This window comes from Hoplias malabaricus, chromosome X2 (genome assembly GCF_029633855.1).
Source record: "Hoplias malabaricus isolate fHopMal1 chromosome X2, fHopMal1.hap1, whole genome shotgun sequence".
Classification (NCBI taxonomy): Eukaryota; Metazoa; Chordata; class Actinopteri; order Characiformes; family Erythrinidae; genus Hoplias; species Hoplias malabaricus.
The window spans coordinates 17,546,675-17,559,737 of NC_089819.1; the positions used below are offsets into that span (position 1 = coordinate 17,546,675).

A 13,063-nucleotide genomic window follows, 5' to 3' on the forward strand; every position below is an offset into this window, starting at 1 on the left:
GTCACTAACTGAGAACTTGGCAGTAATGCAAAAGCTGTTATCAATAGCAAGAAAGATTTTGGTGTTGGTTTTGGCAGTGGAACTTGAATATCTCTGCATAAGTTGTACAGTTGTGCTGTTCATGTATTAATGGCATTTTCCTTTGTAAAAGAATGAGGATAGTTAAAATTAATTTAGCATTATATACCGTCTTCACTGAAAATGTATCTCTCTTTTTTTTTGCAGACCTATGAGAGGCCTTACAGACTAATGGCTCAAAATGACAACAACATGATGGATGTCCTCGGGGAGAGCACAAGACCAAAGCATGAGCCCAAAAACAATGACATTCACCAGCTGGATTGGACAAAGCCAATATTAAGAGAGTCAGCGTCCCTAGGGGACCAAGGGAGAGATCCACAATCAAAACAAGAATCAACATGCATTAATAAAGGCCTTCTGTCAGAGGTCAACACCCCCTTCTCTAAGACCCAGGCTAAAAAGGTCAATGAGGGTTCATCTGGAAGTATCTTTGCCCCCGGAATGACTTGTCCAGGTTCGGATACACAGGCTTCTTCGCCAGCTGATTTATCAATGATTCCACCAACAGACCCAAATCCATTACTGTACTCTTCCTTCAGTAAAGAGAAAGGTTTGCAGGAGGTCACTGAGCAGGTTTTTGGGAACATCAAACGGAAGTACGGCAGGAGGGATGCTTTGAGGGCTCTGACCACCCATAATGGAGATCTGCCGTGGGTCAAAAAGATTGACAAGGAGAGTGAAATCCCTGTTCCAGAAAATTCTAAGAATAGATTACTGTACAACACTGATAAAAGTGATGTTCAGAAAGAAGAAGCAGAAAAAACAACAAAAAAGGCAGAGGATGAGGCCAAAACAATGCCAATTTGTGTTCCACATCATACAGATGAACCCAAAATCAAAAAGAAGAAAAACAGAAGATTAACTGAGGATAGCAACACTTTAGAGGACACACAAGCAACACAGACAGTAGAAATGAAAGATAAGTGTGACCAAAGTGCAGCGAAGCCTAAAGTGTCAAACAAAATGGAAATTAGTACTACAAAGCCATTTGGAATGGATTCACTGAAGCCAGGGGAGGAGAATGCAACAGCAGTAACAAATGTGGAGATGTCTGAGAATAGGTATAGGAGTCTAGTCGGGAGACCAAGATCAATGACTGATGCAGAAAAGGAAGTAGAAGGGAGGCAAAACAAGGTAAAGGACAGATGGTGTTATTTGAAATCTAAGAGCTCTGCTCCACATAAAGAAATTAATCCAGTGATGCCAATTGAAGAGCCACCCTCTGCTTTCCCTATTACGCCATCCAGCCCACTATACACCAACACAAACAGTCTAACAGTCATCACCCCCGTAAAGAAGAAACGGGGAAGGCCCAAAAAACAGCCTCTGCTTACTGTAGAAACAATTCATGAGGGAACTGCAACCAGTCCTGTTAGTCCCATCGCCCAAGACTCATCAAATACTTCAAAGAGGAGGAGAAAGAAGCATAATTTATCAAAATTTGTGCATTTGGCCTTAAACAAATCCCCTACTGCACAACAATTGAAACTCAAGAAGACAGGGCAGATCTGTGGTGTCCTTAAAAAGAGAACAGCAAAGAAAATTAAAGTAGTTAAAATGCAAAGCATTTTGAATGAGCTTTTGTCCTCTTCTAGTAGTGGCAATTTGGCTATGAGGTCCAGTGTTCCAGGTTCTAGTACCATGTCAACTGTGGCATCGACAATCGAGGCCCGTCTAGGCAAGCAAATCAACGTCAGCAAACGCGGGACTATTTATATAGGCAAAAAACGGGGGAGGAAGCCCAGAGCTGAGCTGCAGGCCCAGCAAGATGAGCACAAAGCCAGTGATGAGCACTCATTGCCTGTTTCAAGTCCGTTTGAAAACCTTCTAGTGCCTTCTAATCCATCACTCACAACCAGAATGCCTTCTCCCAGGGTCATGCAGTCTCTATCTGCTCAATCTTTAGCAGGTGGGGTGGCACACCATGTCACCGCGGAAACCAGCCAGCACGACCTGAAGACCATGCCAAATCTACAGCCTATCAGTGCATTGCCCACAAAAACGCAGAAGGGTTTGCTCAGTAGTAATTGGAAGCTTTCTCCTCCAAGACTTATGGCCAACTCACCATCCCATCTTTCAGAAGTGGCCTCCATCAAAGAGGTCACCTTGTCTCCCGTTAGTGAGTCCCACAGCGAAGAGACAATCCCAAGTGATAGTGGTATTGGCACGGACAACAACAGCACATCAGACCAGGCTGAAAAAGGTCCAGCTTCTCGCAGGAGGTACTCCTTTGATCTCTGTAGTTTTGAAGCTGCCGAAGCTGCCACGCTAGAAGCCACAAGTAAAACAAGTAGAGGGCACTATCAGAAGCATGCTACCACTGTTGCAATGGAGAATTTTCTCACTCAAGAAAGCCTTAAAAAGCAGAAACATCGACGGAAGCGGAAGAGCCTCCCGAGTCGGGATGACCTCCAGTTCCTGGCTGACCTTGAGGAGCTCATTAGCAAGTTCCAGGTCTTCCGAATCTCCCACCGCAGCTACAAGTTTTACCACGAGAACTCTTACCCCAGCATTTTCCGCCTGAACTTTGACCATTATTACCCTTTGCCCTACTACCCTTATGATCCTGTACACTATCTTCGAAGAAGTTCTGAGAAATCCAAAAGGAGGCGTGGCAGGCCAGCCAAATCAAATGAACCAATAACAAAGATGCCTTTCATTCAAGGGTTTGGCTACCCAGTGCCCAGTGGCAATTACTATGCACCCTACGCAATGCCTTACACATCCATGCCTCTTGCCACAAGTATGATGAACATGGGCTATTACGGGCAGTATCCACCTCCTTTATACCTGTCCCATGCGCTTGGGTCTTCAGGCTCTCATATAATGCGTCCACCAGTTCCTCCGCCCAAGTTCCACTCTGGTGGGCTCTCTAGCCTCTCTGCTGCTAGCAGGCATAGGACAAAGAGCATGCCCCACGAGATGCCATCTCCCAGGATGGGCGACACTCATCACACGTCAAGCAGCTGTTTAGCGAACGTCTGCCTCCACAAACGCAAACACAAGCATAAGCACAAACATAAGGAGGAGCAGCACGTGGTCCCACAGCGGGAAAATCTAGGTGGACTCTTCAGCGGAGCGCTACCTCTGTCTAAACTAAAGGACAAGCAGAGGAGCCAGCATAGTGCAGATACTTCATGCAAGACCTCCAGGAATTACTTTGAAGTAGACACACTGTCATCATTGTCCTTATCCGACTCGCAGCACTGTAAACGTGCTCGAGGAGAGCCGCTGAACAACTTCCTGAACATCTGCACTACACAATCACACGAGCGTCTGCGAGCCAGCCAAGACCGGCCGCTGGACTCTTTCAAGGGGCAGCACTTACGAGAGGAGGGTCCGAGCATCTGCAGTCGGAGGCATAGCTTGGAGGAGTTTGCAACTTACAGTGAGGGAAGCATGGCATCTTTCCAGAACGACAGAGGAGGACGAGCAAAACAGATTTACCAGCGCAGCAACAGCACAGCTATAGCAGGTCAGAACATCTCTGTAGCTCCATTAGGAAGAAAGTATGGACAATTTTAAATAAAGTGTGTGAAATACTCAGTTTGGCAAATAATAAAAGCACAGTTTAATCACAAATTTGAAGCTTTGTGGTGGGTCTCACAAAGCAGCATCCTGTACTATTTTACTAAATGATAAACAAATATGCTCATTTGAGCACTATTGTTTTCTAGTCAGAACATCTGGCGAGGCAGGCATAAGGCATGGATGGAGACAACTATAATTCACAACATTCTTTTTCCTCCCTTTTCACCTCTGTTGCTTGCCAATGGTTTTCTTAGAGATATATTATTCACACATTTTGATTTATTTTCTACTGACATGCAATAAAAAAAACCTCCCTGTGTTAAAAGAGCTGGCCAGCAGCCAACAGTTTAATGAATCCAGTCTACTCCAGTGGAGGGGAATTGCAAGCCCAAGGCTCAGTTAGATTACATTTTTGCTCCTTGGGGAAAAGAAGAGGATGAGTCACATACTGCCTAACCCATACTACCATCTACCTTCATGAATTAATGCTATGCTTCAAAAACCTTGGATGTCATCATTAAAATACAGCACAGTGATACATATCATGCAAAAGCATACATCCAGTTAGGTTCCAGATCAGGTTTAGAGAAAGTATGTTTTGGTAAAATAACTTAATATAGCAGCTTATTAAATATTTTGGCCATGAACTGTCTGGTTTGAAATGTGTCACACTAAGTGAAGCTTGGCGGTAAATTAGTTGCGCAAAATTGTGTCTGATGTTGCCAGTGATTTTCAGTTTTTCAGATGTTTTTGCCACAGTTTTATGATATTACTGCACATTGCTTAGGAAGACTGTTCAGTTTATTAGTATGTGTGTTTATGACTAAACCTAAATTACAGGAGAATCAATGTTGTAGTCAAATATTGTCTGTTTCTGGAGTGTATTTTAATGCGAGAGTAAAGAGGCAGCACTCGTATTTAGTGGGTATTCTGTAGTTCAAACATAGACAAATATATTTACCTTGTCAAACCTCAGAATTATAATCCCATGAAGTTACGTCACGTGCTTGCGTGTATCATTAAGTTGCCCTTTATTTGAAGGCAAACAAGAGACATGCATTGATTAATTATAAATTAATACTTGCATTAGAGTGATCCCCTCATTTTTGGTTCCAAGACCACCCGCGAAAAACAAAGTTCCGCAAAGTAGAGGAAAGATATTTTTTTATGTATTTATCGAGTATTTGGACTTTCAAAACCCTCCGTTACTGTTAACAACCCACCCTTGTCAGGGACTCGCGGGGCGGACTGACGGAGGCGAACGCACTTGCTTAAACACAGTTTAATTTAACAAAAGATATAACAAAACAAAGACAGGCAACAGTGGAAACAACAAGACTAGGATTTTAAACAAAACGACATGACTTGGAATGGGAAGAAACAACACGATATGACTAGGATCAGGAAATACACAAAATGACAAAACTAGGAAACAATAACGACCTGACTAGAAGCAGGAGATAAACAACACGACATGACTTGGGAACAAACAAAGGTGAAATGTTCGACAAACAGGAGAGACACAAGGGAACTTAAATACACCTGGACAGATAATGAGGAGGACGGACAAGGAGGCGGAACAAAGGCGGGACTAGGGCATCAACAAAGAGCCATGTGCTGAGAACGAGCACATGGTCGGGAAAACAGACATGACAGGATGAGGGCGTGACAACCCTTTGCATTAAACAGTCATTCTATAATGTTTTTCAGCTGGAACTACATGTGATATCCTACCAGTTTCTTTAATAGAGTAATTCCTAAGCTGTGATTTAGCGTAAGTAAATTTCACTCGGGTGTGGACATGAACAATACATGTACTGTACGTAAGAAATACTTGTAAATGATACATAAAAGAATTTAATGAAATTTTAATGGATTTAATGAAATATTTTGGCTATTCATCTTTCACGGTTGTCCTAGATTTTCCCTCAATATCCGTGATATAGCGGCCATAAGCCTCCTTGAAAAAACCCGTGAAGTAGCAAATCTGCGAAAGATGAACTGCGATGTAGCGAGGGATTACTGTCAAACGTAAATTCATATTACAGTAGATATAATTACTTTTATTTTTGCTTTTGATACTTTAATATTTCACATTACCAAACATGACTTTTAATATTTTATTAACTCTTGTATATTTTTAGGATAATTATGAAAATCATCAATCAAGTTTCAGGACATCAAAATCTTCATTAGGATTAATATGTATATATGTATATATATATATATATATATATATATATATATATATATATATATATATATATTATATACACACACACACACATATGGCTCTTGAGGAGGATCTCTATAAATGTTCTCTTTTTTTAATAACATTTAATCTCTGTCACTTTATTATAAGGCTGCTTCTGTCAATGCAAGGTTATTAATTACTTAAATTATATTGTCGCCTTGTAATTACTATTAATTTATTCATTGCTTGTAACAATCCTGTTCAGGGTCATGGTGGGTCCGGAGCCTACCCGGAATCATTGGGCACTGTAATTACTAGCATAAGATTTTTATAGATATTATACAGTAATACCTTGACTTGTGAGTTTAATGCGTTCTGTGACCGAGCTCATAACTCAATTTGCTCGTATAATCACATACAATTTCCCCCATTAAAATGAATTGAAATACTATTAATTCCAGCCCCCCAAAAACCACAACACTTTATTTATTACATGTTTTTAAATAAGAAAAATGTTGTTTATAAATAACAAATACTTTATGAAAATAGTAATACATAATAAAAGAGAATGTAAAGAAATAATCTGGTTCTATTAAGTGTGTTTACCTTGAAGATCAGATGAAGACACTGGTGGAGGTGGAGGAGACTGGCAGAGGAGGTTAAGGGGGAGTTGTTTCTTTTTGTGCGCTGAATCGCTTAGCTTAACTTACTCGCTACGCACTTGATGCTACAATGCTGCAAATAAACAGCGATATGTCAGAGATGTACAGCAAGATAACCAAGTGAACTGAACACTCGCTGGGCTACCTACTGGTGGGTGGCGTAAGCTCACTTGATCGTAACTCAGATCTCGGCTCGCATCTTAAAGCAAAAAATCAACCGAGCGACGGCTCGTATCTCGGAAAATTTGTAAGTTGATTCACTCGAAAGCAAAGGTTTCACTGTATTTATAAACATGAAATTCAGTATTTGTGCATATGTTAAGTTCCAAAAGCCTTACAATTGAAAGTTAGGTTTTCTGGTTAAGGACTGTGAGTGGATGTAGGAATCTAAATCTTTCTGTAACAAGTGTGACCCTTCGGCGAGCTCTCTAAAGTAGCCTTGCAGTGCATGGTGCAGCATTGTGCACATATGGTCTGGATTGAGCGTTTGATGGAGTGCTCAGTGTAAAGATCTTTCAGTACACTAAACCCTCTTTAGCCAGAGCCTGCTTGCTCTTTTAACTTCATGCTCCCTGATTTCCATGGACAAGAATTTAAGAATTTTTCCTAATACTTTATGCAGTACATTTTCATACCAAGCAGGTTTTCTCAGGCTGTTCATCAGCTATATTTCTCTAAACCTCTAGCCATTTAACACAGCACCAGATGTTAATAACATTCCAGTTTAGTCTACAGAAAAAAAAAAAATAAATTAAACTAATTAGTCACTGTTGCAATTGCTGCCAAGTGTTCACTTTCCTTCTGGAAAATAAAAAAAATGCTTTTCCTGATCAAATTCATATTCTACATTACATTTTCTATTTCTTTTGCATTTTTAAAACAGTGGAATTCTGTTGCTGTGGTGATAGGAAGTGCATGGATGCCAGTGTGTGGAGAGCAGAGCTGTGAGGACTGCAGTAGGGCGAGGCTATAAATTGGTTTGCTCTAATGAAAACAGTGTGTGCAGGATGCAGGTAGAGGTTTCAGGGGATAAATGAGTTGTGACGCTCCCTTTGAAAACTAATGTTTTGGGGTTTTTTTTCTCATGATTTGTTGGCACTCAGAGAGACTCACAGAGGTTTGATAAACCAGGGCCAGAGGCTGGCTGCATATTACTTTATTGAAACCAAATGAGCAGCTGCTGCAAACTTACTTAGTGACCCAGAAAGAAGGCTTTATTATTTTGCTAAATGAATTCGATATAACAGTTTATTGTACAAGGTCAAAATATTTGTTGCAGTATTTTTCTACATTGCATACATATATACATTTTTTAGTTATTCATTTTTCTGTTTTCTCCATCGTGACATTTGGAAATAAATAGATTTGCCTGTGATTCCCGTCAAACAAACCACTGGCAGAAAATCTTCCAATTCTGTTATTTCTTGGAGACCTAACCAGATGGAGTGGCAATCAGTGAGAAGGAGCAAGAAAACAAGCGATTTCTCCAGAGACTTGAGGGGTGCAGGAGAGTTTTTTTTGATGCGGAACACACATTTTAGGCAGCTTTAGGCTGTCTGAACTCATTTCAGACAAGGCTGCCAGAAACCCAACATTTCCTCCACTCTGGGCTTCCTTCCAGTGCTCTGACGCGAAGAGAAGAGGCAGTAAATTAATCACTGATGTATCTAAAGCCTCCTAGTTTATTACTCACACTTCCAGAGCCGTCTCTTCAACACAGGGATGAATGCTGGCTGCGTGCACAGAGAGAGGGATAAGAGCAATGGTACCACATGCGCTAATTAAACGCATGGATGTAGTTATGCACAAGTCAAGTGTTAAGTGCTCTATAGCACCATAATTCTTTTTTCTCAGGGGACATTATTTGAGCGTGTCTTTTAGTCTACTCATTTAGATAGAGGCTCGTAAAGGAACTGCAGTCTGAAGGCTTGTCATACTGTGATATATAGAAGTGTAGATCAGCATCAGACTTGTGTGTATTAAAGTTATTTACATGTGTCAATGCAGATTACAGTGTTGACACATGAATGTTAAATCATTGAATACTGCATGAGTTTGTCTTAACGTTGACTGCTGTGCTTGTTATTGCAACACATTTGAGAAAGTTGAGTTTGCAATAGTACTCCTGAAAATAATAGGTTTATAAGATTGAAGAAACAGATGATAATTTTTAACTCAGGTTAAAAGCATTTGTTTAAACAGGCATCTGCATTGTATGCTGTGGCCTACTGTTTGTTGTCTTGGCTTTGTGCTGTTATTTTTCTGACAAAGGATCTGCAAATAATAAAGGATGCATCACTGGTTTAAAGATTATTTTAAACAATAGTTGATATATTGTGCTTTCTAACCCTTGCCTATTTGTGTTTTTCTTAAACAGACCTTGGCTCCTACAAGAAAAAGTACAAACACAAAGATATGGAGGTGATGCAGAGCGAGATGCAGAGAATGCACACCTTCTCCAAGATCCTCACCAGCAAGAGAAGCCTGGACCACGTCAACAAAATTCTTAAGGTCAAGCGGCTTCAGCGGCAGGCTAAGACTGGCAACAACGTGGTGAAGCGGCGAAGGGGGAGACCCCGGAAGCAGCCGCTGCCCACAGATGACGGCTTCTTGGCTCAGATGCCCATACTGGAGAAGTGTGTGGACCTTCCCAGCAAGAGGAGTCTCCACAGCGGCCTGGTGCCTGCCCAGCTGGAGTTCTCCAACCATGACTCCATCACTGACGCCATTGAAGCAGTGGTCCACCAAGCCCGGGCACAGCCCAAACCACAGGCCCCGCAGGGGTCCAAGCCCTGGCCCAAGGCACAGGTAGAGGACCTCCCCCAGCGGCCAGCACGAAGGGCCAGAGGGAGCAGAAGAGAGGAGCCAGATCATTAAAACAGTTTTCGGAATAGTGCACTGTGAGTTCAACTTGCACTCCCCACCTTTGGATAATTTCTAGGTGTTCAGTTTGACGGCTGAACTACTCTTCATGGGCATTCTCTGAGGATTCTGATTATGAATGTGGTCTAAAGTGCCCCACTTTTTTTTTTTTTGTATATGCCATCATCGAAATTTTTTATTATTATTAATTTTATTATTATTATTATGTTTTCTCTCATGGAGACATTGTTGCTTGATATTAAGCTTTTTATTCTCCCAAAGTCCATAACTCAAAGGATGTTGAAACTACGGCTTCAGCTGTACTCTTACCAGCAAGTGTAAATGAACTTTTAATACAGTACTGTGCACTTTTTTGGGGTTTCTTTGCCTTTTTTCGGTTCTCTCAAGTCAAAGCACAGTACTTGACCAATGTGACGAGATTGGTCAACAATAACTTTTAGACATACACATATATATAAACACACATACGCTTGCCTGCGCTCAGGTTTGTTCCGGGCATGAACTAAAGGCAATACCCTTGAATGAGACCCTTCTTAAAACTGTCTTGGATGGCTATAGTTTGACTGTACATAGGAACGTATTCTACAAACATTTCAAAGTGAAAGTATTTTAGAGTTACCTGTACTGTCATCATATCAAATAGAAAACTGTACAATATTCAAATAATGTTTTTAACCAAATACTAGAAATAGATGTGACATACAAAAGCTTGTGTTCAAATGGAGAGAAAAAAAACCATACAGTATTTATTAATCAAATCATAACGAAGTGGATGCATCACAGATTGAAGGATTGTATTAGACGACAGAGTGTAGAGTCAAACCTTCAGAAACCGTAGCTGTAGATATACGCCGTTCATCATGGTGTACATGAAAAACCTTTTTCTCGCATTTAAGACCAACACAGCACTTAATCCAGTCTCCATTGCTTTGAAGATGGGTCTAAGTACTAAACAATGTCACAGTGATTATTTTTGTTTAAATAACCAACAGTATCTGGAAAATATTTTAGTAATATCAGTTGCGTGATTTCTCAATCAGTTACTAAAAAAAAAGAAAAGAATAAAAAAAAAAATACACACAGAGTAACTGAGTTGCCTTTCCCAGAGTCTATTTGAGAATGTGCCTGCTCTTACTAATAAAGTAATAATAAGTCGATACCTGTCAGTATTAGATATTCATACAACCAAAGTTTCTGTCAAGTTGTATTTCATATTATAGGTGGGTTTTGGTTAGATGCTTGTAAATGGCATAAAGGACGATATGTGTGGATCTGAGACGTAGATGTCACTACTGCATACAGTACAGAAAGCTGCATAGGAAAATATCTGGGTTCTTCCCAGGTTAGCATCTGAAATCAGGCTTCAGTGTAGTTGTTCTAAGCTCTTTTCGAAATGTACATTCAACTGGTTGTAATACAGAATGCTCTTCATTTGTGGTTTATTTCTCAGTTGTTTCATATATGTGCCTTATGTTGTCAATAAGTCCATAACATTTCAGGTACTGGAAACTATGAATGGCAAGAAATTGTGCTTAACATATAACATATATACATATATTCTACGTATACATACATGGTCATGAATGTACATATGCCTGCTGTCTCTCCTGGTCAATAGAGCTGTCGTTGTTTAGATGCACTTGCGCGACAACAAAATGGAGCATGCGGATCAGATGATCTGCTCCTGTATTTATGTGAATCAGAATCAAAAACAAATGGTTTTCCTCAGTGTTCTGGTGGATCAGTGCGTAAACTGAAATGCACAATTCTAATGAACAAGACCAAACCGTGCTTGTGACAATTCAAATAAGATCATTGCACGCTTTAGCACCACATAGAGGTTGTTGTGACATGTTCATTCTTATTTACTATGCATCAGGGTTAAACCTGCTAATTGACAAAGTAATGGCTTTTTAATGTGAAGTAATTCTTAAAGCTTTCTTTCCTGGTAAAAATCTGTTGGACAGGGATTATTGAAATATCGAACTATTTCTAAGGAAATAATCAAATGTAATAGTTTTTTCATTTTGTTTTCCGTAGTGACTATCATTTTTTGCAATTCGTATCACTGCATAAGGCAGACAGATCAGCCAGTGCGCAGCTGAGCCTTAATCATTATGTTAAATCTGACAAATAACCCCCTGTAAATAGTAGAATAACCTGTCTGTTATTGAACAACTGACCATGTGGACTAACTGTGCTTAATCTACTTAGAACTGCCTAAAAATAAATCCAGAATACAGAACCCACTGTCAGAGACTACGGATTTTAAACCAGGACATTCAGTCTGGTCATGACTTGTGGTGCATTAGAGCCAACAGAGCTGCTCCTTATTGGCTGGCAGCTATGTCCTTCTGCCTGCAGCATTAAATTGGACATTTCAGCATGTCTCCATTGGGGACCGGCATTGCAAACCACCTGGAGACATCGCCAAAAATAAAGATATCCATCATTCAGTGGCTGAACCTACTGAAAATGGACCTACATTTCGCAGTTCAAACCAAATTGTATTCAGTAGCAGTATTCCTAAGTGGTGTCATTGATCTTCGGTTTATCAAAGGAGATGTTAATAGCAAGGTATTTGGCAGCTCATAATTTTTGGCTTTTAAAAATAAATAAAAAACCCACCAGATATATTTTCTCTACCAGCTAATAATATGGTGCCTTGTGAAGTTAAGGTGTAGTTTGTTTTTATTTTCCGTCTTAGATTCTGGCTCTTAAACAATGATAGTAACTCATCAAATGCTGATCTGTGTCATGTAAATATGGTCCAACTTGATACGAAGGGTTTACTCAAGTGGTGATCATTTAAGAGAATGTCAGTTCCATCCCAATATTACCATAATGTCTGTATTAAGCTATCACAGCAGTTCCAGTGCAGATGAAGTATTATTGAAGGGTAATATACAGAATAAGGGCACAAGAGTCAATTTCAGCATATTTTGCTTTTTATGGGTACTACAACCATTTTGATAATCCTTTGATGTTTCCTGAACCTGCATGCCCTAACCGATTGATTGTATGCACACAAATTTTGAAAAAGTCAAATATTGAATTTCAATTTGGAGAAGATCTTATACATTGTTTGATAAGTTTTTTTAAGAAATGGTTTTTAATTCATAAAGCATTTTTGTAAATTGTATGAATAATAAAGAACAGCAAATAATGGACATATATAGAAAGAATAAATATTGAGAAACGCAAGCTTATGCATTGTACATAAAGTGTATGTAGGTATACACCCTCATGTTTTTGTGTACCTGTGAATACACATTTAAAAAAGAAGTATACTGCACTGTACATATGTACATACATTTACGCTCGCATGTGTTTGGTCATATTTGCCGTTCCTGATCTTGTAGGTATTTTTGTTTTTTTTATTATTATTATTATTATTATTTCTCTTTTAAGCTCTTCTTTTTGTGCAACCATCTCAGTGCAGTATTGAGCACTTAAATACACTTGATCTTGTTCATGTCATTCATTGTGCAAAAAAAATAAAAAATGAATTTATCAAATATATGAATCTTGCTGTTTTTCTTGTTAGATTCATTTATTACGGCGAAGCTGCTACTCAGGAGCGAGCAATATAAAGATATCCTTGGTTGTCTGGATTATATTATTAACTTTGGCACTTGATGAAGTAACACATTACTGATGTTTATGTGAGTTGTAAAGATAGATGTAAGTAGGCGTCATGTAACATGTCAAG

General features: G+C 39.6%; 1 protein-coding gene across 1 annotated transcript in view; it reads left to right on the forward strand.

Annotated features, from left to right (window-relative positions):
* Nucleotides 1–12,836, forward strand: part of LOC136676871 (SET-binding protein-like) — a 51,314-nt gene extending 38,478 nt beyond the window's left edge. Inside the window, exons 3-4 of the mRNA XM_066654139.1 lie at nt 226–3,556; nt 8,846–12,836. Coding sequence (XP_066510236.1) covers nt 226–3,556; nt 8,846–9,345 — 3,831 coding nt within the window. The 3' untranslated portion in view covers nt 9,346–12,836. The remainder of the gene's footprint in view (nt 1–225; nt 3,557–8,845) is intronic.
* The last annotated feature ends 227 nt before the right edge of the window (nt 12,837–13,063 follow it).